The 26,532-nt window shown below is 49.1% G+C and overlaps 1 protein-coding gene across 1 annotated transcript in view; it reads left to right on the top strand.

The window, feature by feature from the left end:
• Nucleotides 1-26,021, top strand: part of LOC144120140 (uncharacterized) — a 48,962-nt gene extending 22,941 nt beyond the window's left edge. The window contains exons 2-4 of the mRNA XM_077652578.1: nt 7,240-7,542; nt 25,591-25,760; nt 25,896-26,021. Coding sequence (XP_077508704.1) covers nt 7,240-7,542; nt 25,591-25,760; nt 25,896-26,021 — 599 coding nt within the window. The remainder of the gene's footprint in view (nt 1-7,239; nt 7,543-25,590; nt 25,761-25,895) is intronic.
• Nucleotides 26,022-26,532: the final 511 nt, after the last annotated feature.

The following is a 26,532-nucleotide window of genomic DNA, read 5'->3' as shown; positions in this document are numbered from 1 at the left end:
TCTGGCAATCATTCGGGCAAGTTGTTCACCCACGTCACGGAGGTATTGTAGTGTGAATGAATTTATTGCGCCTGTTGTCGATGTGAAGGCCGAGAATTTTGAGTGTTTCCACTTCATGCGTCGGGGTGTCGTTGATCTCGATCTCTGTGGTGTCTTGGTTCTTCCGTCGTCGAATGGAAACAAGCTGTGATTGTTGAAGGGAACATGCGAGTCCACAGCCTTGTGCATAGGTTTGAACAGTCGTTGCCGCTTACTGAAGAGACTCTTCCATTATGACCATGCTGCCCGTCGTGGTCCATATTGTAATGCGGTCTGCGTACAAGGCATGATTCATGGCCGGAATCTGAATTAGTTGGGAAGGGAGATCTGTCACAGCTATGTTGAAGAGAAGTGGAAAGAGCACCGCTCCTTGTGGGGTACCTCTTGTTGCAATGTTAGCTTAATGAGTGCATTGCGTTCCGATGTTCATTTGCATTTTCCGTTCAGTAAGGAAGCTGCCGATGTAAGCACCCCATCGAAAAAGCTGTCGCGGTCTGCTTGAGAGAGCAGAGGACCCACATGCACGACATTATTGTTGGCCGGTATCAGAGCTACAACGCCAGGAGAGAGACAATATATATGTTATTTAGGTAGTAACTGCATTGTAACTGACACCTAAAATCGGTTTTCAAGAATGTGTAACCTACAAGGTGAGGCGCTCTTTTCACAGAAGCTCCTAAGCTGCTCGGCGACTCTGCAGCCGTCAGAAAAAATAAGTTTTTGTTTCCATGGACATCGGCGTCCGACGCTCCCAACCTCTTCTAGCACGCAGCGCGCAGCGGAGAAAGCGAAAAAGGAACCTGTCTGCTGTTCGCCGGCTGATGCCATTTTTGGTGCATTGCGTTTTCTCGTGCACTGGCCGGAGCGTAAGGATTCTTTGCTCTGGCGTTGTGCGATGCCTCGTGCCCCACGTCTCTGTTATGAATATGCTGTTGTCGCTGTGAAGTTAATGTGCACGCACGGCTCCGGATCAGTAATTAGCGCTACGTTGTCACAATAACGCTTGTGCGTTCGGAGGACACATGACCTAGTAGGATCCATTCGGACGGCGCGATGTCTGTGTGTGACGCCTGTTGATGCAATCGGGCTTGAGGTTTTCTCGTTTTAAGGATTATGGCTTACAAGGCAAGTGACATAGTGCTGACATAGGCGCCCACTCATGCTGGTTAATACAGATGCTTAAAAACTGCTTTTGTTGACATCTCTTCACGTCTACAATTATAAAATCTCAGAAGAAACCCACCAGCCATTGACTATTGCAGCTTTTCATTCGGCTTATTTGCAGGCCGTCACAAGTTAACTTCGGCAGTCTTTCAGAGTGCGAGTGTCGTTGTGCATGCGAGTGGTTTAGATCTTTAATGCTCTTTGCTCTGCGTAATTCGACCAATGCGACGGAAGAGTGTACGCGTGTATGCTAGGTGCAATGCGGTAAATGACTGCACGTTCCAATGTGTAACCGGGGCATTTTGCTGCGTAGTAAATGTTCCTGATTTAACTCCACACTAACTCATCATCTGCGTATATTCCTTGTTTGCCGAGAATCACCTGTTAAATCTATACTTTCGTTTTAAAAGTTACAAAAGCAGTCGCTCATCTCTACAGCGATTTAGAGTGGTTATGTCTATATTTGCTTGTGTACAGTAAAATCTGATTGTATATTTTGAATCACAAAGAAAATTTTCTGTGGTTAAATAAGCTGGGGATCAGAAGGCGCCGATGGTGACGCGAAGTAAAAGCTGTCATGCAGGAAGAACTAGGCAAATATCTCGGACGCCTAAATGGATTTCCCACGGTACTGCGGTCACTTCAGGCGCTTACGCTGGCAATCCCTTGCCCGCACGACTGAGCGAGAACTTAACTGTCATCAAGCGAGCGAAATAAAAAGTCGTGTATCTTTCAGTGATCATACAGTTGCCCCTCATTTGTGTTACGGTTCCTGAAGAGTTACGCTAGTTTTGCTGCTTCTGAACCGCAGTATGCGTTTTGCGTTGTGCTGCGCTCAGTGTGCAGCCGGAATTGCGGATAAAAGCAGACACGTTTCATGCTTTCCCTATAGTTGTCGCAAAAGAGAAGAAAGGCGTAATTTAGAATTACTGACCCTAAAGTCCTCACGTTCCAATCGCAATCTTGAACGTTGCGTCGATTAGAGACTAATTAAATTTTCAGTAAGCTTGAGCATATATTGGAGAAGTGTAATCTATGCAATAACGAGAAGGACAATACCAATAATCAAAACTGACACATTCCAGAAAATGTGCTGAGAAAGCTATGTACATTTCTCCTCATTTTGTATAAGCTGGCCCTAACTAAGTCTGTTTTGCCCGAACTTTCTGAGCCTCCAAAACAGAGAACGTCCTTCCAGCGCATTTCTCGGTTCCGCGAACCGAGACATGCAATGGCGGACAGGACCTGCAACTGGAGCCCAAAAGTCCACGGGGGAGGAAGAGGTGTGTTGAGCGGCATGCGAGCCGTCGCTGGCGGTAAAAATGAGGGTTGTTACTAACCCTGCAACTAGTTCATAGCCTACGGTAAATTTCAGTGCACAGCATAACGATAACACGTATACGATATGCTTTAACTGAAAAAAAAAAATAACGGTGCACAAATTTTTGAAAGTACGCACCTCTAGTAAGGGTTATTAGTATTATACTGTAGGTGGCGGTTGTCGTGGGAGTACGGGGAGAAGAATACCAATCTGCAGGGTTGCGGCGGAAGAGCCGCTTATAATTAGGGCCGGCTTTGGCCGTTGCTGTGTGAAGTTTCATAAGCGCGCGTGGGTCGTATGGTTGATAAGTGACGTTTATATCAAGTTGCTTTGCGCCGTGCCCTGAGAAGGTGAAAGTCAATCAGGACCTGATTCCTCCTCCTTAACGGAAGAGTAAACCGTATGTGGTACTCGCGAGTTCTGTTAATGGTATTTTATTAGTGGGCGGATTTCATTTAACCCATCTTTTCTGAACCCAGAAGCCAGAGCAGTGTAGATCTTTCCCAGAGTAACATGCTTCCTGACTGTTGCTTATTATGTTCGTCCACTGCACAGGCATCAGAGCCGATGAGCATTTCAAATGATACTGCCAATCCTCATAGTTGTGTGGTAAAGCATTTTACAAAAGACAGCGTGGAAGGACAAGTTGAAGAAAGACAATACAGAACAAGAGACAACGGACAACAGAAGAGTTTATTCAAAAATCACACTCGAAAAGAAAACCAGTGTACATTGCTACGCATCCTTTTTCTTCGAATGTAATCTTGGAATAGACGCTTTTGTTGTCAGCACTCGCCCTGTCTTGTCTTTCTTCGACCTGTCTTTCCGTGCTATGATTTTCGCAAAATGCTAACACTCGTGCCTTTTCGAACCTGCCTGACCCAGCTGACGGTTTACTTATCCCATTTGCTAATGAAGCTGTGGGAAAAAAATAGATTTCTGAAGCACGCGTGACTAGCTTGAGAAGACATTGCGCTGGTATAACCTCTTCTGCTTCTCGCGTGCACAATTTCTGCGGCAGATATCGGCAACGATGTATACAGTAGGTGGCAGCTGACCAATCTCTATAAACGGAAAATATCATCGCTCTCTCCTGCCAGTCGTACTTACCAGCTTGTCATGCGATGAAATATGGAATGTTAAAAAAACAACCTTACAGTTATATTTTAACCAGCGCATTTGACAATGGAGAGAATATGGTCCGGATTATGTTATGCGAGTGGGAGAGCATCGTAGTTTATAGAACTTTCCGCAATAAATGATGCGTTGGATAAAATGAAGAGGAGAAAATGCTTCCCGACACGAGACGCCATGCGCTGGTTTGTTAGCGAACAGGAGAGGATGCCAAGAACCAGCAAAATGTAGACGTTTTCTCTCCGCTCTGTTCCGCTCTTGCGTGCCTCCGTACAGCGCTGTTTCAATGACAAACGAACACAAACTTTCCCAGTGGTCAGCTTTAACGAGAATAATGTGACAGCTGGATAAAATGAATTAATTTGAAATTAATGGAGCTGTTTTTGTCTTGCTGTGAATGCAGTATTTCTAATGAGGATAATGATCACGGGGCGCAGCATCTTCAGTAGAGACGGGCAGAAAGTTTAGGAGAAAAGACACACCGTCTCCAACCACTTCAACCAGGGTCCGTAATCCGAGTTTGCGTCATAATAAAAAGCGTCATAATCTGCCGCAACGGTCATGCCTGATAGGTCGGAACACCGGAAGGGGATGTAGGTTCAGTAGCGATTGTGAGCGGCGGCAGGATGTCACTGCGTTGCAGTTTCCGCAGTAAAACATACAGAGGCGCTTTTTCTCTGTGCCGACAAATGCAACGCGACCAATGCGTCAGAAGAAACATTCAGCGACAAGTTTGGTTGCGCTTTGAATTCCACTGTAAAGGGGCAATATCAAAGCTGCTTTATTTGCCCAATGGACTTAACTGATACAAACAATAGTTAAGACATTCTTCTGGACATTCTTCTGCAACGCATGGCTTTTCAGTTACAGAAGGCGGTCCCTTCGGCCGTCGATCGCCGATGGTAAATAAAAGGCAGCTAGCTTGTTCGCACGACACGACATTTTACATTTATCGTGAGGAAAAGGGAACAGAGAGGAAAATTTGTAGCATGCACACACTCGCTACACAATGCGCGCTCCGTGCCGTGCTGACAACTTACCGTCTGCAACATCGCTGAATATATGTTGGCGCTTGTAGGGTTCGGCGCGCTGTCGCATCTTTTTGTACATGTGTTGCGAAAATTCCGCGAGAGGGCAGTGACCTGGGCTGGGCGTCCGGTTTTGTTTTATTTTGTTTTGCTTTGGTGCACGCTGTTAGAAGGGGACTCATGCCTTTTTGGTTAGTCTCCCCATTCGTCCTTGCGGTTTCCTTCGCCGCTCCGGACGGCGGGGCTATCTGCCGGCCTCGACCTTAGACCCCTGTCCCCTTGGCGAAGGATTGCGAGACCACTTAGGGAGAAACTCGGGGGTAAGGGAAAGCGCTGACATCAGTTCTGAGCTTTCCTATTCGTCAAAACTGATGAGCCGCAGTTAGTAGTTTATTTTTATGTGTGGAAAGGGGCGCGGGCATCTTCGGGGCGTACCCGCGAAGGGAGCGGCGCCCGTGTGCTTTTGTTTCTAGCTACTCCGAGCTGGCAGGCGCTCGGTCTGGCCGAGTGCGGAGGGAGTGACCGTTGACAGCTGGTGCAAGGCGCGCCAGTTTGACTGTTAGGGCGCGGTGTCTCTCGCCTCTGTGCAGGCGGTCGGCTAGGCCGGCCGCGGATAGTTGTGGCCGTATACTGACTTTTGTTTGTACCCATCTGTAAATAGCCTGTATAAAAGTTCGTTTCTCACTAAATCGTTTCGCCTGCAAGTCATATCATCGAGAAGCCTTCAAGCGGTGCATCCAGTTTCCGGAAATAACCGGACCAACCCTTTACTGGCGCAGTCGACAGTACTGGTGCTCTGCAGCGGCCCCGAGGAACGGACGAAGACATCCACGGAGAGAACGACGAAGTTCGGCATCCAAGGCGAGATACCGAAAGGACGACAGGCTACGGGGGTACGAAGGTGCGAACCGCATCGGGCTTGAAACGCTGAAGACAAGGCCTTCAACAGACACAGAGTGGTATCCAGTAGCAACGGCGGCAGTTGGAAGATTCAAGCGGACACGGCCTTCAGCGGACAGAAAACGGCATCCCCGAGTAAAGGCAGCAGCTAGCGGCTTCAGTCGGCACCTGGTCCGAGGTCGCCGCCATTCCTGCCAGAAAAGAGGACCCTGAGCGCAGCTCCGAGTGAGTTCCCTGGTTCCTTCGTTTACTTAGCGGTCACTGTTTGAGTAAGGCTTGCGTAGTTGATGATAACCCGATTTGGTCATCTTAACCTCGACAAGGCATCTACGAGGACAGCGGTAGTGACAGTGGTGACAGGGGGGATGGTGGAGACAAGGGCAGCAACGAGGCGTCGGGGTCACGGCATGGCCAAAACGTTGAGAAAGAGTTGGAATTGTATGAAAAAAAAAGATAGAAGCCTTAGAGCTCGAGATGCAAATCATGCGTGCTCGAAGCCAGAATGCGGCGCCTTCCGAGGACGAGCGGTTGAGACAGTACGCTAAGCTACTCGCCGGCGCGTTCCCCAAATTGCCGGCAGACGGTGAAGTACCCGTCTGGTTTGAGTCAGTGGAATGCTCGCTCGTGGCTTACAACGTGCCGAAGGAACATTGGGCGCAGCTTGTGTTCCCAGTGCTGGTTGGGCGGGTAACCTACTTATCGACACGGTTCACCGCAGAGCAGCACAGGGACTATGACAAGCTGAAGGCGGTGGTCCTAGACGAGTTGAAACTTTCAGCCGCAGAGTATCAAAGGCGGTTTTCTGGGGCCACCAAGCGCCGCGAAGAAACCTGGAAGGCTTTTGTCACACGCGTCCAGAGTTACTTAAATTTTTATTTAAAGTCACGATACGTGTCGTCTTTTGACGGATTATTGAAGCTACTGGTTGCCGACCAGCTCAAGGCGGGGCTATCAGAAGAAGCACATAAATATTTCAAGCTGCGCGAGGGTGAGAAATGGCTGAATGCGGATGAGATAGCTGCACTGCTACAGGCATACGAGGAAGCCGCCGGCAAGGGAAGCGTTCAGAGGAAAGGCCGACAGCTTTAAAGGTTTTGACACGCCCACAAAACCGAGAACTGAATCCCCACCTACGCAGAAGCATGGAGCAGAGCGAGGAGACAGAATAGCCGCAGTCAGGACAGGAGGAGAAAAGAAAAAGGTATCGCGGTCGGGTGGCTGTTTCTGATGCGGAAGCTGGAGACATGTTGTTCGAACTGCCCATTTGATCGTGAGAACCCAGGTGACAGACGAGAGAATCCACCGCGCGATGATAGGCTAACGGCACGCGTGTCCACCCATGCCTTGCAATCCACGTGTCCAGTGCTCAGGGACATTAAAATCTGCTGTAGGGAAGCGGTTATTGGCGCTATTGTGAACACCGGTGCAGATATCACCGTAGTGCGCGAAAGCCTTGTACCTGAGGAGTTCGTATCCCTACATGGGACGATCGATCTCGTCTCCACTTTCGGAGAGAAGGTAGAGAAAAAATTGGCAGTAGTTCCGTTGGCGCTGGTCGTGGCGCTCCCCTGATCGAAAATGTGGATTATGCGACGCCGGTGTTGTGTGCGCTCACCGACAAGCTCACACAAGCCGACTGTCTAATTTCCGCAGACGCATGGGAACAGCTGCACGACTCGGGCAAAACGGATAGTGAGGGTTTCGTGAAGGCGGTGGGAACTCTGTTGCCGCCGGCTGAAGACAGACCAGATAGATCAGGGCCAGACGTGGGCACCGAGCCCGTCCTGGCGTTCGCAGACGAAACCCTGCCCCAGCAGACAGTTGACAGTAATGAGGTCGAGCCATCACAGGCGGGCGGCACGGCTGAGCTTAGCGGGGCACAGAAGTTTCGCGCGGAGCAGCATGAGGATGAGACTCTGCGTCAGGCCTGGCAGAACGCCAAGCAAGGAAAGGCGGGCATGTCTATCGTAGACGGAGTTTTGTATCATAAAGACCAGGTGCTAGGCCAAGCGGTACAGAAGTTAGTACTGCCAAGATTACGGCGCGAGGCCGCACTCAGCATAGCACACGAGTCCTATGGGGGGGTACACCTGGGCTTTCGCAAGACGAAAGCTCGCCTAAAGTACAGTTTCTACTGGTCGGGCATGGAGCCGGATATTCGCAAACACTGTGACAGCTGCCATAGCTGTCCAGTGCGTTCAGACCACCGGCGAACCGATAGGGTACCGATAACGCCTCTCACTCGCCCGAAGTTTCCGTTTCAGAAAGTGAACGTGGATATCATAGATCCGATTGAGCCATCGTCTGGCCGAGGACATCGGTACGCGCTTTGCATAATAGATCTGTGCACGCGTTGGCCAGAAGTAGTCTGCCTAAGGTCTTTGTCCGCCAGGGCAACCTGCGACGCGCTGCTTTCGGTGTTTAGCCGGACTGGGGTTCCCGAGGTGGTGTGCTCAGACTGCGGCACCAATTTCACAGCCGCACTTACGAAGGAGTTCCTCGAAAGACTCGGCTGTACCCCACGCTTGCCCGCTCCAAATAATCCGGAGAGCAATGGAGCGGTGGAGAGGTGGAACTGAGTCTTTCATGCTCTCACACGTAATCGAAAAGGAACCGAAAAACTGGGACAAGTTAATTCCCTTTCTTCTTTGGGCCTATCGGGAGGTGCCACACGTCACCACTGGCGTGTCACCCTTCCGAATGCTTTACGGCCGAGACCCAGTAGGACCACTCAGTATCCTGAAGCAAAGCTGGACAGGAGATATTTAGGTACCCGGGGATCTAGCGAGTGCTCCCGCTGAGTATTTGAAAAATCTGAAAGCACAGCTCGAGATCGCGGCCGACATTGCGGAGCTAACCACTAGAAAACAGCAAGAGGCGTACTCGTCGCACTACAAAAAGCACGCAATAATGGTAAAAACCTTTCGCGAAGGTGAGGCGGTCCTCGTCTTTGATGACAAGAGGCCAGGGAAAATGTTCTCGAAGTGGCTAGGGCCGGCGGTGGTGACAAAAAGGTACCGCGAGCACTCGTACTATGTGCAGATGAGTGACGGTCGCCGCATGCTAGTACATGCAAATAAGCTACGCCCTTACGTCGGGAAGGTAGGTTCTGTGAGCGTCATATTTGATGACGACTGCGATTTCGGAGAAATCGAATATACCCCGCGCGCAAGCAACGTCCCGAAGGACCGGGTAATGCCTACGCCGGATAATACAAGCCACTTAGACAGGGATGCAGCGGAGCTGGTGCACGCCACGTTCGAGCAGCACCGGATATTATTTGCGAACGAAACGTCGATCGCGCGCGTGGGCGAGCACAGCATAAAGCTTGCGGAGGTGGCAACTCCAAGACGAGGCCACTATTATAGAATCCCAGAGGCTTTAAAAGACGAAGTAACGAGGCAAATTGATGAGCATCTTGCACAAGGCCCCATCTACCCCTGTAAAAGCCCTTTTGCACACCCGATCGTGTGCGTTCCCACAAAAGGCGGGTCGGTACGTCTTTGTATTGTGATGACCCCCATAATGCGCAGGTCCACACGGGACGGAGAGGCAAAGAGACACCGTATGGCTCAGTTTAAACAAACAGGTATATTCAATAATTACACATGATTAAGGTTATACATCAGAGGCTGGGGCGTCCGAGCTTACGTGCCGACGACTTCATGGGGGCGATGGAGTGGCTCCGGAGTTGGGCTCGAGCGGTTGCTGGCAGAAGCTGCACGCCGTCGGGCTTCGGCGCTGAAGGCCCTCTTCGCTAACGATGTCGTCCTGAGCGTGTATGCAGTAGAATTTCAATAGTCGTCCGTTTCTTCGAGGATGGTTCACAAACCCTTCCTCTAGTGTCGTTCGGCTTGGAAGATGAACAGGAGGCGAGCTTGTAGATGATGACAGCAGAGCATAATTTTACAACAGAACAAACTTTGCACTACTTTACTCATCGACCGGGCAGGTTAGTGCCTAAGTAGCATCACATTACATGCTAAGCATGGAGCCCCAGCTCAGACTGGACTGCATCCGTTTACATGCGCTTTTAAGCACTTGATTAACGAAGGACTAAGAGCGGTCATTTTCAGTGGCCCGCCCAAAGCATCAATTCTCCAATCCAAAATAACATGCGAGATGGGGACCACCCCTTGGGTTGGGCTTAGCCTCGAACCCAGAGTCTGTTAACAATACAAACTAAATAAACAACAAAAACGCCACCACTCTCTCTCAAGTGAGAGTATACACAGGCTCTCTCTTCGGAGCTAATTCACTAGCGCCTGTCTTTCCACATTCTTGGCGAGTACTGCCTGTCCGCCATGACAGGTGTCCGTCACGGCCCTTCTGGGAAGCTGTGGGTGCCTTCCCGGCGATAGCCCACGACAAAGGGGGGGGGAGGGAAAGAATGTTGTCTTCGCGGTAGCGCATAGCGTCGGCTGTGGTACGGCGCGCTCTGGCCCGCTGACAGCTCCCTTGTCCTGGAATGTGCCCGGAAATTGGGGAGGATAAAGCCTGTTTCCCCGCGGCGGCGGCGGCGGGTCCGGTTGTTCTGGTCGTCACTCAAAGAGCATGGCTGGGTAATTGATGATGCCGCTGTCACGGTCTCCGTCTACGCCGCGCCGTCGAACGTGGATCCTCGTAGCACACACGGAATGTCACAGTATAGACTACCGAGCGCTGAATGCGGTGACCGAGACGGACGCATTTCCTATGGTTTGCTCCCAGGAGCTGATCATGCGAGTCGGAGCCGCGAGGTTCATAACACTTCTGGACCTCAGGCGCGGCTATTGGCAGGTGCCACTCGCTCAGGATTTTCAGCTTCCGACAGCGTTCATCTCGCACCTAGGTCAATTTGCCTGGCGGGTGATGCCTTTCGGTCTTAAGAACGCAGCGGCAACCTTCCAAAGGAACATAAACCAGTTGCTAGCCGGGCAGGAAGAATACGCTTGCGCCTATCTCGACGATATCGCCGTAATCAGCCAATCTCTAGAAGCGCATATCCATCATTTAAAGCGGGTGTTTTGCACTCTGGAGGAGGTGGGCCTGCACGCTAGCTGGGAGAAGTGCCAGGTAGCGATGCCTTCAATCCGCTACCTGGGGCACGTTGTCGGCTCAGGCCGGCATGGCCCAGCCAAAGAGAAAATTGAGGCCATCGAAGGAATTCAAGCCCCCTAAGACAAAGAAAGAATTGAGGAGCACCCTTGGGCTGTGCGGCTACTACCGTAGCTATGTTCCCAATTTTGCAGAAATCGCTCTGCCACTAACACGCCTGACAGGAAAAGGCGTGCCGAACAAAATACCGTGGCCAGATGACGCGGACAAAGCCTTGAAAGCCCTGAAGAAAGCTCTAAGCGAGGCGGTTTCACTGACCACCCCAGACCCGCGAAAGTTGTATCTGCCTTTTACAGACGCGTCGGCAGTAGCAGCCGGTGCCTGTTTAGCGCAGCCTTCTGACAACGGCAATGAGGCGCCGATAGCCATCGCCAGTCACAAGTTCACACCATCACAGATGCGGTGGGCGGCAATCGAGAGGGAGGCATTCGGGGTAATCTTGGAATTAAAAAAATTTGAGACGTGGGTGTTCGCCGCCACCGTGACTGTCATCACTGACCACAATCCGCTCTCCTTTCTTACGAGCAGTGTGCCTCAAAGTGCAAAGCTTACGCGCTGGGCTCTTGCGCTCCAACGCTGCAATGTTACCATTGAACATCGCAGAGGAGCCGACCACGCTAACGCAGATGCCTTGTCTAGAATACCCAACGCTTGTTGGGATAGTGCACTGGCTGACGTCCCGCACTGACCGCTGGGGATAGTGGACCAGAGAACTACGTGCATGGACAACAAACTGTACTCGTTGTACTCAAGAAAGGCGCACGTCGATCGAACGAAAGTGTGTGAGTTCTGTGCGTGTTTCTTTTTGTATATATTTGTGGACCTTAGTAGCATGTATCTGTGTGTGTGACGAAGGGTCGCAGCATGCGGGCTCGCAGGCTCCGGTTGCCTGCTCGTGCAAAGGTACTCAACCGCCACTTGCCGAACCGTTTTTGTTGTTTGTTGCCTCGGCTTATCTCTGAATAGATTAGCCGAGTCTTGGGAGGAAGGTGTAGGGTTCGGTGCGCTGTCGCATCTTTTGTGTTACGAATATTCCGCGAGAGGGCAGTGACCTGGGCTGCGCGTCCGGTTTTGTTTTATTTTGCTTTGCTTTGGTGCACGCCGTTAGAAGGGGACTCATGCCTTTTGGTTAGTCTACCCATTCGTCTTTGCGGTTTCCTTCGCCGCTCCGGACGGCGGACTATCTGCCGGCCTCGACCTTAGACCCCTGTCCCATTGGCGAAGGATTGCGAGACCACCTAGGGAGGAACTCGGGGGTAAGGAAAAACGCTATCAGTTCAGAGCTTTCCTATTCGTCAAAACTGATGAGCCGCAGTTAGCAGTTTATTTTTACGTGCGGAAAGGGGCGCGGGCATCTTCGGGGTTTACCCACGAAGGGAGCGGCGCCGTGTGCTTTTGTCTCTACCTACTCCGAGCTGGCAGGTGATAGGTCTGGCCGAGTGCGGAGGGAGTGACCGTTGACAGCTGGTGCAAGGCGCGCCAGTTTGACTGTTAGGACGCGATGTTCCTCGCCTCTGTGCAGGTGGCCGGCTAGGCCGGCTGCGGATAGTTGTGGCCGTATACTGACTTTTGTTTGTACCCATCTGTAAATAGCCTGTATAAAAGTTCGTTTCTAATTAAATCGCTTCGCCTGCAAGTCATATCATCGAGAAGCCTTTAAGAGGTGCAGGCAGTTTCTGGAAACCACCGGACCAACACCACCGGCAAACCTTTACTGCGCTGTTCTCGCACGGTTGTGGAGACGGTAATTTACGTTTTTTCATTGCTTTTATGCAGGCAGTGCAAGAACGGCGAGATGCCACTGTTAGGTTTCTGATTTTTCTGCAGCAAATAAATGAAAGGGATGAGCTAAAAAAACCTTCTTGCTCTGTTTCTCTTCATATATGCTTTGGGAGACTTCGCAGACGAAGTTTTCGTAGGTTCACCATTGTACGAAGCGCACGCATGCCCACTGACGCCTGAAAGTTAACTTGCAAGCTAACTCGCGAGTTAAATGCATAGCCACACCCCCGCGGTTATCAAAAATCGTAAGAAACGCCGAAAAACCGCCTCTGCCATGTCAAACGCGTCGGTGTATCAGCGCGTCGCTTGCGACTGATCATCCGTGCACGTGAGCGGTTTCACGCTGCCATGACATTACACACGAGCATCGTGCAGGACGCTTCAACAGCTAATGAAACCTTCGAGTCGATAGCTAATGCAACCTTCGAGAACGAACAACTGCTGCCGTCAGCACAAAAAATTCAAAGGGACACCGATTCCGTACGTGTCCAAAGTGGGGTAGCATTAGCAGCTGCTGATGCTGCTACCGGAAGTGACATCACTTCCAGTCTGATGACGCCACTTTTGTCCAGCCAAGCACTGATTTTAGCTTCCAACAGCACATTTTTTCCAGATCGCACTACTCAGTCCTAAACACTGGAGAGCCCCGCCAAGATAAGCAGTGATTACGATCATGACTCTTTTGTCATACAACGGCAGGTAGCACGCTACCGATAGCGTGGCCGTCAAAGATTATGTGTTGCTAAAATTTTCTTCCGCCATCGCAGTGGTTGTTTGAAACGCACTGCAGTGCTCGAGCATAATGTCCTTGTCGTCGGAAGCGCCGGAAGCAATAATCTAAAAGGTATGTTTTGAACTTACGATGCGTATGTCACGGAGCGGATATGGTAAGCTTAAATGGACACTGAGGCGAAGTTGAAGTTGGCTTGTATCGACAGAATACCAGATGCATTAGACTCAGAGGGGGTTCATCGCGCATTGTTCCTGATGTCTGCAATAAAACGAAATCATTTTTGTGCAAACCGAGTACAGTGTCATGTCACCAAATTATGGCCATGCAAGCAGACTGTGTGCGCGCACAGGAAGCAAAAGCGTCTCTAAATTTCTTACAAGTGTAGCAAGTGCATGCCGATAATTTGGGAAAAAGAAATCTGCTGTAGTACGTACTTCGTCCATGCACTGCTGATAACTGTACACTGGACACAGAGGTGGGTCATGACACACTTTTCCTGATGTCTGGAATAAATCAATAAATCGTTTTTATGCAAACGGAGTAAAGTCTGAAGTCACTAATTTTAGTGTATGCAAACTGTGCGTACAGAAAGGAAGCAAAAGTGTCTCTGAAATTTCTTACAAGTTCAGCGGGTGCATGGAAAAGCGCTTGATCAGATTGTATTGAATAACGGTGCTACTGCATTGAGCTAGGCACAGTACCAGCTAACCGATTAATCGGTCGCCTCCGCTGTACTGGTCGGGAGAGAGCCGCAACGCTTTCCAAACGAGAGCAAAAAACATTTGTCGCTCTCGCGAGCTGGACGAAGACGAACGTGGGAGAGACCGGGCACGTACGATCCGTCCATCTCCGCGCGTCTCTCTTTCAACCGCTTTTCGTCCCTGCTTTCTTTATTTCTTGGTTCGCCTCCTTTCTGCAGGAGCAACAGCCTCCGTGACGCAGTAGTAGTTATGCCCTTCATTTATCGCTCCAGTCCCGTCCTTCGCCTACTCTTGCTACTCTTACTTGCCCGAGAAAGGCTATTTGTTGTTGCTCTTTCTCTCTGCCAATTTGCAGCTCTTGCAGTGCGGCGCTCTGAAACTTCGCTCACGTGGAGCCCTCTTCTCCTCGCGCAGCTCAATATAAAGAAGTTGGAAGGCGCCGCACTGAATGAAGATGCAGCGCTGAGTTTAGCGGACGGATGCGTTGACATTGTCTTGATTTCTCTGGCCGGGCGTCCACTGGCTCGTCAAGGACGGTACACCGCAGTAAGAAATATGTGCGCGCAGTGCTCTCGAACGAGTTGAAGTCTTGAAGGGCCGACAGAAAAAACAAGAGAGGAAGGATTCTGTCCAGGCGCGTCGTTAAGATCCGTTTGTTGGCAGCGCAGACGTGTGCTGCGACTGACGCGGTGCGGAGTTTCTGCACGCGTGGATTGTTCGGCGAAGACCGCAGCCAAGCTTTGAGCGCAGGAACGCTGCTCGGCCGGGTGCCTGTGGGCTGCCTCGACGGGACATCGCGCCGGCCAGGAAGCATGCAGGTAAAACACCCAACTTTTTCCGTGGACGAGATTCTGTTTGCTTGTGCGTCGTAGTTTCTGGGGAGCTTGAAGAGTTTTGTTTCAGGTCCTTGATGAGTTTGAAAAGTTCCTCGCAGGTTCTTTTTTGCAACACTTTTTGAAGTCATAACCTTTAATATCAGTTATCTGTGGCTGAAAATACTGCTCCCTTCAATGTGCTGCACCCATGTATCCGCTCCTCGTGAATGTCGAATGGCGTAAGTCAGAACGAATATGTTGATGGAACATTACCGAATTTTTGCACGTAAGCAATCTGATGCGACACCTGCATATTTATTTGGACTTTTTTAAATTAACGTAAAGTGGGAAAAGAGCGTCAGAAATAATGCTCCAGAAGCGGATGTGGCATTTCAATGTCCAAGCTACAGCGTTCTTCGAAAGACTCAGAGAAAATACGCCGCTTTGTATTTGTGCTGCCGGTACGTGTTATCGCGGGGGAAAGCTTGAGCTGAACGGAAAACTGGTTCATTTGAAGGATACGCATTCTGAAAAGCACGAAGAGATATTCTGGGTGCGCTATTTAGAATGCACCACATTCACCAGCCAAGCGTTTGAGTCCCACTTACGTCCTGGAATTTCGCGCCGTTCAAAACGCATGGTACATTTTGCCCTGCTTAAGGAAGTGGACAAACGGTCTGGGACCGCTCACAATAACTGAACGAGTCAATACAAGCGAAAGAGATGCGCTCATGGCTACTTCGTGCGTAAGTCACTGCTGAGAAATGGTGTGCTTTGTGTACCGCGGATCCAGCTATCTGAATGTCGAACAAGTTTGGTTTATGGAGGTTTAACGTCCCAAAGCGACTCGGGCTATGAGGGACGCCGTAGTGAAGGGCTCCGGGAATTTCGACCACCTGGGGTTCCTTAACGTGCACTGACATCGCACAGTACACGGGCCTCTAGAATTTCGCCTGCATCGAAATTCGACCGCCGCGGCCGGGATCGAACCCGTGTCGAACAAGTGGTGACGTACAAACAGCTGACAGGCAGTTATTACTGAAATTATTGGACGTAAAATTTTCGAAAAATATGCAGTTCGGATAGTTGCGCATAGCATAAATAAAACTGGTATTTGAAACTTTGGTCAGACCTACACAGCTTTTTGGTTCAGGCAGCGCAGAAAAGACAAGGACGGATAGACGAGACCATAATGCCGACTCGGAACCGAACTTTACTAAGAAAATGAATATGGATATAAGCAGTGTATTGCTTCATGCGGTTGTGTGGACGTATGTCGTCAAATGGCACGTGGCGAGAAAAAACACAGTAAGTGTGAACGAAGACACAAACATGAAAACAGTGCAGCGGAGAAGCAATAAGCTATAAAAAAGCTTTATGTTGTCCGTGCATACAACTAAGAAATGAAAAGGTTAAAAAGAATGAAATCATAGGACATCAAAGCCGAAAACAGGATGCGGTAATCCTGAATTTCTGGATAAGGAGCGATATAGCCGCAACGCTGACGCATACGTCCCCGTCCCCATGCCGTTTGATAGCTTCGGCTTCCACAACCTCCCATCTGATCTGATCATGGCTTTTGGTGGTTATAGTCGGCTTTTGAAAGAAATCACTCATTTGGAGCCGCACTTGTTACAAAGAAAAGCAAAAAAAAAGCGCAGGCTATCAACCTTCTTGTCGGCTCATCAAGCCGGCCGTTATGACACTGGCAGTCTAACGATCAAATCAAATCAAATTTATTCCGCAAAAAAATGTTAAGAGGAGGACAGGTAAAAGTTTTAAGAACAGCTTGAGGAGCCTTGACTCCTTAGCACAAGAGGCGGCATAGAAGCGTGCGGCTAAAAGTGTGCAATATACTAGGACGAACACATACAGGAGTTATGCAATATCGCTCAAATGCGGTGCCGTAGTGAAGTGCTTCGGAAATTTCGTCCAGCTGGGGTTATTTAACGCGCACTGACATCGAACAGTACACGGGCCTCTAGAATTTCGCCTCCATCGAAATTCGTCCGCCCCGGCCGGGATCAACTCGCGTCTCTCGGGTCAGCAGCTGAGCGCCATAACCACGGTGCCACCGCGGCGGCTTGCACGGATGATCCATAAGAAAAAAAGCCATTGGTTGCAATTTCTTGGATTTTCGCAAAGAATTTTATATTGTCGCTCACGCCCTCTTCATTCCTTAATTAAAAGCTCCTACCCTGAATGACGAAGTAATTCAGTGCAGTCCCAAGTATTTGCCGATAAGGAGAGAGATTGTACTGTGACGGATTGTTCTTCTCAATACGCGTCACTTACCTAAGCAGTCTCCGAGGGATCAATGCTAGGAGCACTTTTTTGTGTTATCCTTTATAGATATTAGTTCATCTCCAGTCCTTATGACGGGCGTTTGCTCATGATTATGTTAAATATAAAGTTATGGCTAGTATGAGTGAGTCACAAGTTTGCAAGCTGATTTCGGCATTACAGCGCAGCGCTGCGCTTTGGGAAATGTGAGTAAACACAAACAAAGCTGTTTTGCCGTATTTAGAAAAGAGCGCTGCAATTTTTTCATAAGAATAGAATTGACGATGCCACTTGTGTTAAAGGAAGGAATTTAAATATTTAATCACCTTGTTCACCTCTTACCTGAGATTGAACACCTGAGATTGAACCTGAGGCTGAACCCGCCCATGCGCGTGGGGATACGGAGGAGCGCGCGCGCGACGCTCTCCGTCTTTCCCGCCCAGAAAGAAGTGCCACACATTGTGGCCAAGCGACGCGTGAAAGTGCGCGGCGGACAAGCAACGCGGATGATGTAAAAGAGCCACGCGCACACTGAAGATCTCATAATAAATGCGCGCTAAAACAACGACAGGCGAAAACGCGCTGCCACTTCCAGGCGTTGCTCTGCGTTTGCTCTCAACTGCATCCATGACTCGCGGGATACCTCCCCTGAGGAGAGGAACACTACGCCTAGCACTCTCACTGCCGAGACCCACTCCATATCGCCTAGCAGGTCTGAAGCGAAGGCACCGAAGCACAGAGCTTTGCTCTTGCCCCTGTTAAGCGCTGTAAGTCACAAAAAGCCGTAAAAACGCTACGTATATAGCTCTCCTCGTCCCGCAAAAACAGGGACACGTCGTCAGCGTACGCGGACACCTTCACCTGGCCTGGACCCGCCAAAGGGAATCCGCGCACCGATTTACACTGCTATGCGACGAAGGAGCGGGTCTAAGCGTAATACAAATAACATTGGCGACAGGAGACACCCCTGTCTAATGCAACGCTCTATACTAAATGGGTCGCCTAACACACCGTTAAAAAGTAAACGAGCTCCAAGGTCGGAATGCAGCCGTTCTAAACGCTCCACGAACTCCGCCGGAAAGCCGAAAGCGCCGAGAACGCCAAAAAGGTAGCGGTGCCCAATTCGAGCGAAGGCTTTCGCCTGATCGAGTGAGACGAAACAACCCGGTATTCCCGTTCTAGAAGTGAACAAGCCACGCGTTTTTGCGAGAGACGAGAATACCGAGCGTTCGGGCACGGAGAAGGATGCGTAGGGCTTATAAGCACCGCTAAAACATTGCTCAACCTACGCTAGGGGACCGTTACGGCACCGCTATATGTCTATACATGCGTTCCGCTATATATACTCCGACAACAAGGGGCACCCATCCGGGGCAGTTGTGTACCGAATTTGGTAGGCCAATAAAACCATATGCGTTGTGGTATAGAAATAAAACCACAATTAAATAATAGGGAAACATTGTATACATAGAATTACTAATTGAAGCATTACCATCCAGGGTTTTCCTCCCTGGCCCCACTGGATGCGGAAAGACTTTCGTATTACGCATGGCTAACGCTCGTTACTTGAACGTCTTCCAGAAGGTGGCGGCCTTTTTTTCTATGTTTAAAGGACTAATTTGTTCTTGTACAGACATTAATAATTTTAATCTCTGCTGTAATGATTAACGAGGCGGCGTAAAAACAGATAAAGAATTAATATTTTAAAAAGGGAAATTATTGATTTGGGGCATAAATCGATGACTCAAGAATTGTGGCGGAATTCAGAACTGTTTACTAAGCAGTGATATAGGCTCAGTCTATCCGAGAATTAGAGTACGCGGGCACACCATGCATTTAAGAGATTTAAAATTTTCTCCCTGCCTTCACACCTGTACGGCTGACTGCGATGACACCTTAAGCATTTCAGCTAATTTAAGTGAAACGCTGAAAATAAACACTAAAACTACATTGTAACCCTAAATAATGTTCCCCCGTTCATGCGACGACCCGCATATTACGACAAATTCGCGCAGACTCGTTGAGCCTGCCATTAGATGTTCCGATTATGCCAAGTAAATATACACACGCCCCGCATCATGAGACGACCAGCTGGAGCCATCACTAATGAAGGAGGCCGATGGAGAACTTTGCTGGCAGGCGTCACATCATCCGAGGAACTTTGAATCGGAATAAAGACGGAAACATGTTTCAATAACGATTCGATCCGGCGCACGACTGGGGCGGCTCGGACAGCGTGCGTGCGACGCGCGGTCGTCGGTGCGAGACGGCTCTCGCCTGGGCAGATTTTATTCCCTAGCTTCAGTGAAGAAAGCGTTCCGGAAATCAAATGAGAGAACCCCTTCAAGTAAACACTTGAGCAGCAATACTGCATGGACCGAAACTGACAGCGTGAAAGCGTTAAGATGACATAAATTGATTGATCGCTGCTATAAAAGTGAATTTGAGGTGATATAACTCAGCATCACAGCACTCCAGCCGACAACAGTCACCGGAACTGGCCGCACTGACATTAGCAATCAGGAAAGAATACCGCTAGGTTACAAAATTTACCGTGGAGACAGGAATTTCCGAATTGGTGGCTCCACGATAAGACCATGTCCATGGTCCATGGACTCCACAATAAGACGATGTCAAAAGGCTGCCTGATATAGCAGCCGTCCAGTACATCATTGTGGAGCTTGGTCATAAATGACGGAAGCCAGTAGTCCCCGAAACCAAGGAGCATAGGGGATGTAATATTTCTAGTTTTTATCAATGGGAATTTAATAAAAGCCGAAGAAAAAGGAACCACATTCCGCCGATGGGATCCGAACGCACTACCTCCGAATATCGTTTCCGGTGCTCTACTAACTGAGCTACGGTGCCTGCTGTCCAATCTGCTGCTCTCATGGGTATTTATGTTTATTGCGTGTAACCGAATGCGGAGAGTGTTCACCAGCGCCACTTTCGTCCATGGCGGCAGACGCAGCAGGTCTTGTATTACCGCGAGTGACACGTAGTAACGTGATTGAATGGTGAGGTCGGAAGCTGTGCGAAAACCCTCATATGCAGCCTATGGCATCAAGACTGCTAGATTCTAGATTCAATTGGGATGGCACCTGACGCCAAAATTCGGAGGTCGCGGGTTCGGATCCCGCATGCGGCTTGTGATTGTTTTTATTCGGCTTTTATTAATCGCGAATTGATAAAAACTACAAAAAAAGACATCGGTGACTGTTGCCTTCCTTGATTTATGTCATAGAGAGTACCTGTTTCTGTTTCCTTGTCTTCTGAATAGCTTGTCATGGACGCTGAAAGTGCCCGCCAAACACCAATATTGCTTTTTTGAACAAGCGAATGGCCGTGTGCTGTGCGATGTCAGTGCACGTTAAAGATCCCCAGGTGGTCGAAATTATCCGGAGGCCTCCACTACGGCACCTATTTCTTCCTTTCTTATTTGACTCCCTCCTTTACCCCTTCCCTTACGGCGCGGTTCAGGTGTCAAACGATGTATGAGACAGATACTCCGCCATTAACCTTCCCCAAAAACCAATTATTATTATTATTATTATTATTATTATTATTATTATTATTATTATTATTATTATTATTATTATTATTATTATTATTATTATTATTATTATTATTATTATTATTATTATTATTATTATTATTATTATTATTATTATTATTATAACAAGCGAATGAATTTTTATGCACGTGCAAAAGTTCTTTCAGAAGCTTTTTTCTCGATGGTGATGTAATTATCCCGTTATTAGAGGGGGAAAAGTGAAGTAATTCTCCAACCGACCTTATAACACTGAGGAAGCTTTTGTGGATCCTGTACTTTTTTATGGCTTAGCACAGTTAGGTTAGGGACCCACCTGAAGTCGAAGTGGCTCATTTTCTATTCTAAAACATTTTCCTGTTAATAACAGTGTTCTTAGTCGCCACCCGAAGATAAATGCTCTTCAAGGCATAGCTGATCACAGTACACTGCCGCTGAATACCGTGACGAAGACAAAGGAACGCATGGTACTAATCTTTACACGCGCTGATGTCGCGTTTTTGACGCCCTGAATGCATCCTTTTCTGATTATGTTGTTTTTTTGCCATTCAAGTGAAAGGTGTGTCCGCTCTTTATGGCATTCTTTAAGAGGCCTGTTCCGAAGTTCCTTCAACTCTTAGTGGCTTTGAATCGAAAAAAATTGTCGGAAACGCAAACGCAGGGATGACACACAGCTTGTGAGGGAGGGGCAAATGACGAGAAAGACCAAATAACCACAGCACCGGAAGCTCCCTTGCGTACATAATGCTCACAAATTTGCTGAAATGCGGCCGCAAGTAAAGTAAAGGGCAAAAAAAAAAGCCAAGTAATACTACCACGATATATCGACGCAAAATGTTCTTCTTATTGCCCCCAGAAAAATTGTCGCGGTACTTCAGGACCTAAATAGATCAGTATTAAGCCTCTGTATTGACAGCAGAGCTAGGACCAACTATTCGATAACCGCGAACCCGTTCAATGAGTTTTCTGCTTGCTAGTCGCGAAAGATGATGATGAGGGGCCATATTTCGAGACATGTAATGACCATTCTCCAATCGGCGATGTCACAATGTAAGAAGGTCTGTTATCGCTTTGTTGGGTACTGACGCAAAAGAATTCGCAGCTTTAGATAGCATATCTAATGTCTTCCTTTTAAGATATGCTGAATGCTGCTGAAAATAGCTGTGCTTGTTCTTTTATCAATCTTTATTGCGAGAAGTTAGAAAAGAGTGGAAGTAAAGGGAAATTGTACATTGAGCAAAATCACAAAGCTCCACACTTATTTCTTTTTACAGACAATCTTTTGACTGTGCTTTTGAGCTAATATAGTTGTGCATATCTATTTTTCGCAGATATCCATTTTTCATAAAGACAACGTCATATATGGAAACACAGAACCCGGCTTCGGCAAAACGTTATCAGTAATAACGCAGTTACTGGAAAATTTTCACGATTTTGCCGCGGTATTAGATAAGCAAGAGAAACTTGGTGTGACATATACGCATTCGACCACGTGCCTCACTAGAAGTGAGTTAAAAAATTTAAAGCAATAATAAAGAAGAACACATTGCTTGCCTGAATAAAGGCATGCCTATCTTATCCGCCAAGCGACGCCTTTAGCGAATGTATAAACCCTACTCACACTCATATTTGGCGGGTGGCAGGAGGATTCTGCGCGGCTACCCTGTACAGCGCCAGCCCCACACTGTTGCAAGGTTGGAACCTAAAAGCTAGACGCCGCACAAAAGAACGCCAGGAGGGCGGAACTCACACTGGTTTTCTAATAGGCGTGCGGAGCGTATCAAATTTAATCTCATACACTTCACTATTTTTCAGAACGCATGAAAAGGAGGGCACTCACGATGATAACAATGACTCCAGCCTTATGCCTTGGGGTTTATTGTCAAACCTGTCAGCCACGCCTTGGGGTGGTGGTCATTATCAGATTTTACGGACGGCAGGATTGGCCAGCTAGTTAGGCCGCGACGAGATGCGACCGCTATGTTGTTGCGCGTCGTGGTTGCCTGCATAGGCGCGCCGCGCAACTGACGCCCCAGGTATAGGATCTGCAGATTTAAGTGAAGCAGCAGTTAAGTCCGGATGCTGCAGGGATCGGTAATTGGGCCACTTTTCCGTTGGTCTTCGCGAATGATCGTTTGGTTTATCAGGGTTCCACATCCCAAAGCAACTCAGGCTATGAGGGACGCCGTAGCGAAGGGCTCCGGAAATTTCGGCCTCCTTGGGTTCCTTAACGTGCAGTGACATCGCACAATACACGGGTCTCCCGAATTTCCCCTCTACCAAAATGCGACCGCCGCGGCCGGTATTGAACCCGCGTCTTTCGGGTCAGCAGCCGAGCGCCAGAAGCACTGAGCTACCGCGGAGGCTCTTCATGAACAAGAATGCCTAGAGCATCATTGAATCATCCACCAGAAAATCAAAACTACAGAGAAAGGATAAGGCCGCGCTACATGTCGATATATCGGTAAATGAACTCTGGTGCTCAACATGGCAGATGAAAATTGCTGAAAAAAAGCCAGTAGCCTTTAAAATAACACGTTAAAGGCTGCCTTTACATATATTATATGACGGTAACGGTCAGCGTTTTTATTTAGCAGCACGTTACAGATATCTAGGCTTGATCATTGCATCAGATCTGAGATCGAACGATTCTGTTACTTATATTAAAAAGAAAGCAGTGAGCAAACTAGGCTATTTAGGCCGGTCCCTTGGACAGTCAGTATCAGAAATCAAGCTTACAGCTAATAAAAGGTTTATTGGGCCAATATTTTAGCTCGCATCAGCTGTGTGGTACCCGTGCGGCCAAACTAACACAGCAAAACTTCAAAAGCTTCTACACAAGATCCCCAGCTAGATGCATCCTCAAATCCTCTAGTTGGCAAACATCATAAAGCGTAGTGTTAGGTAAAGAATGCTTAGAAATGCTGCAGATGCACATAAAAAGGCGTCGGGAAGTTCCAACATAAATTAATTTAGCCTATCACAGCACACGAGGTCAAAACAGTCACGACTATACACAGAAACCCTTTCTCCTCATTTAACGCTACTACATCATTCTAAAGAAACTTTATAAATTTCATTTTGAAGTCTGATGGTTTATGAAATTCCTTCATCGCCAAATCGTTCCTGAATGAAATTGCCTGAACCCGAACGCCGAGGAGTGTTAACCTCTACAGTTTTTGTAGAGCTTAGTATTTTATGAAGCCCATCACTAATCCGGAAGCGATGTCATCAGACCCCATGTGACGTCAAACAAAACAGAAGTGATATCACCATCCCGGAAGTTCGTCGCGCTCAGGTGCCCAGTGGCGCAATGCTATCGCGTAACACTGGTAATGCAATTGTCTCCCAAAGTTTTTGTTTGCTCTGAGTTGTAAGTTTTATTTTTCCATTCGTGTTGTGTTCCTGATTTTGCACTGTTTGCTATTCTTTATCTTGCCTCGGTGCACTTTCTTAGATTAATGCGTTCTTTTCTGCGCGCACATGTCCACGCTCGTAATCTACCCTCTTCTAGTGGTACTAAGTTCAGTACCACTATCGACCTGGCGTTACACAGCATTTCCTATGTTTTATTCTTAATGTCAATATCGATTCATTGCTATGTAATAACCTTTAGTGTATGCATTGCGCTTTTTAGTCTTCTGAAGAACCGGACTGTGCCTGGGCGATAATGCGCTTGGTCAAATTATGCTGTTTTTCTGACGTTGCCATTGCCCTTTGTTTTTTGCTTGCGTATATGGTTCTTAACGTAATACCTGGGTCCTTGTATGCTTTTACCGGTCACGAAGCTTCGTAATCACGCTACAGGTGAGCTCTATCCGTTGCCACAGGCGACCTCACGCAACGCTAGAATCTGTCTCTGGACACCGAGGAGACGGCAGGGCAGGTGGCCGGCGTTGTCAGTGAGCAATATCGTGAGTCATTAGCACGTGGTTTTTGGCGTTCACAGCAGCGCGAGACACAGTTCAAGCCGGAAGTAACATATGCCAAGGCGCAGTTTCTGGGTTACGCCAGGGAAAAGCTTCAGCGTGAAATCATCGAAGCTTTCTTAATCAAGAAGCTGGTGAAAATTGCGTCGGCACGCGTTCACTACAGCTGAATGAGAATGAAAGTAGGTTATTTTTAGGAATGTGAATAGATTTTACGTCGCAAGAATTTAATGTATTTAAACGTCGAATTTTTTCAAATAAAATAACTTGGAAGGGCTGCACCGTCATGTCTTCTCTGTTCCTGGTCTTCTGTGTGCGTTTTATTTATGGTGCGCCTCTTTCCTGCATCACGACCAAAGCGGGTAGCAGTTCAGATCACGGCTCAGTAATTTTTTGTTGCGAAAGCAACGCTACACCAGCCAGCGAGCCATTTCGGCTCGTCGCGCACTTCAGCCCTATGCCGATGCCGTTGAGCACGACCTTGAGCCGCCGTTGCCTAGCAACGCCGCAGCCGCGCTCCAACAGATGGCGCCGCCGTCGACGCAGCTGCCTTTGCCGTTCGCTCCACCAGATGTGCTGCCCTGGGTTAGAGGGAGAAGAGGCGTCGCCTCGCGGGTGGTATATACATATGGACTTCGCCTCAGTGTATTGTAGTCGTTATGCAGAGCGCGATTCTCCAGTCCAGGGTTCTCCAAGCCGAACCCTCTGGCACGGTCCCTATCTTCATGGACGGCTCCGTTCTACCAGGACCCTGTCCGTCCGCAGCTGCAGCCTGCACTGCCCCATTGCTTCACGTGAGCAGGCAGGCCAGGCTCCCATTTGTGGCCTCGTCCACAACCGCCGAGCTGGCCGCCATTCATTTGTCTGCTGACATCCTCAGCGAGCGCCTCGGGGTCATGGAGGCAGCCATCTATACTGATTCCTGGGCAGCCTTCCAGCTTCTCCAGAGGCCCTTCAAGCCCCCCCCCCCCCCCCATCGCCCGCAGGCTGTCTTACCGGCTCGACACAATCTGCTCTAGGGGAATCCGCATCCGGCTGACCTGAGTGCCAGCCCATGTTGGAGTCCAGGGCAACGAGGATGCAGACATCCTTGCCTAAGCGGCACACTCCCCAGGAACTCTTGTCTCCAAGGACTTCTGCCCCTTGGACCTGGCCAGGAGCATAGTAGAAAGGGACCCCCTGCTAGACCACCCAGATCCCAGGGTGGCTAATGGCCAACCACCACACCCACTCCCATCTGTTGGCCTTGATTGCAAGGAGCGCAGTCTCCTCCTGAGACTCAGGGTTGGCTGCGCCAACACTGGCTCTCGTCTTTTTCGCCTCGGCTTCACCGCCTCCCCTGGGTGCACATTCTGCAACGACCCAGCGGAGACAGCCCCAGCAACTCCTATTTGAGTGCCCTGCCTTCGTGCCCACCAGGACCGTCATGGAGGCGGGTTTCCGCACCTAGGGTCTCCCCAGCTGTTCAGCGGCCATCATCCTGCTAAGGCGTTCCAGCCCCTCCTCTCCTTACTGGAGGCCACCGGCCTCTCTGGCCGCCTCTAGGCCTGAGGGGGCAACCATATGCCGACGGGCATGGACACTGCGCCTGCGCGCCTACCCTCTCCTCTCAAATATTCTCCCCCTTCCCACCTCCTTCTACGACACGCTGGCAGTAGGCGTGGAGGCTAGCCCTCCAGTAGACAAGCCCGTGTCCTCCCACATTCCATCCTTCCTAGATCCACTAAAGAAGAAGAAGAGCGCTCAAGAGACGCAACAACGACAGAACGAAGCGAGGAAGAGACAACGCGCTCAAGAGACGCCAGAAGAACGCGCCGCACGACTCGAGAAGCGTCGTAACGAAGATGCGGCTAGAAGTGCCACTTCTCGGAGTGACTTTTCAGCTGCGGAAAGACCGGTTTGAGTTCTCGAGAGCGTCGGAATGAGACGCTGCGTAGACGACGTGCCGAGGAAACGAAGCTTTCGCAATTCAACTAGGGTTAACCAGAGCTAAAGCACAGCCAATTTTTATTTAGTGCAATCGGTTTTCTTTAATTAGAGGCACTATGGGATGACG

Source organism: Amblyomma americanum, chromosome 2 (assembly GCF_052857255.1).
Source record: "Amblyomma americanum isolate KBUSLIRL-KWMA chromosome 2, ASM5285725v1, whole genome shotgun sequence".
Classification (NCBI taxonomy): domain Eukaryota; kingdom Metazoa; phylum Arthropoda; class Arachnida; order Ixodida; family Ixodidae; genus Amblyomma; species Amblyomma americanum.
The sequence above is the reverse complement of the archived record's forward strand: the minus strand, read 5'-3'. Positions and strand labels throughout refer to the sequence as shown.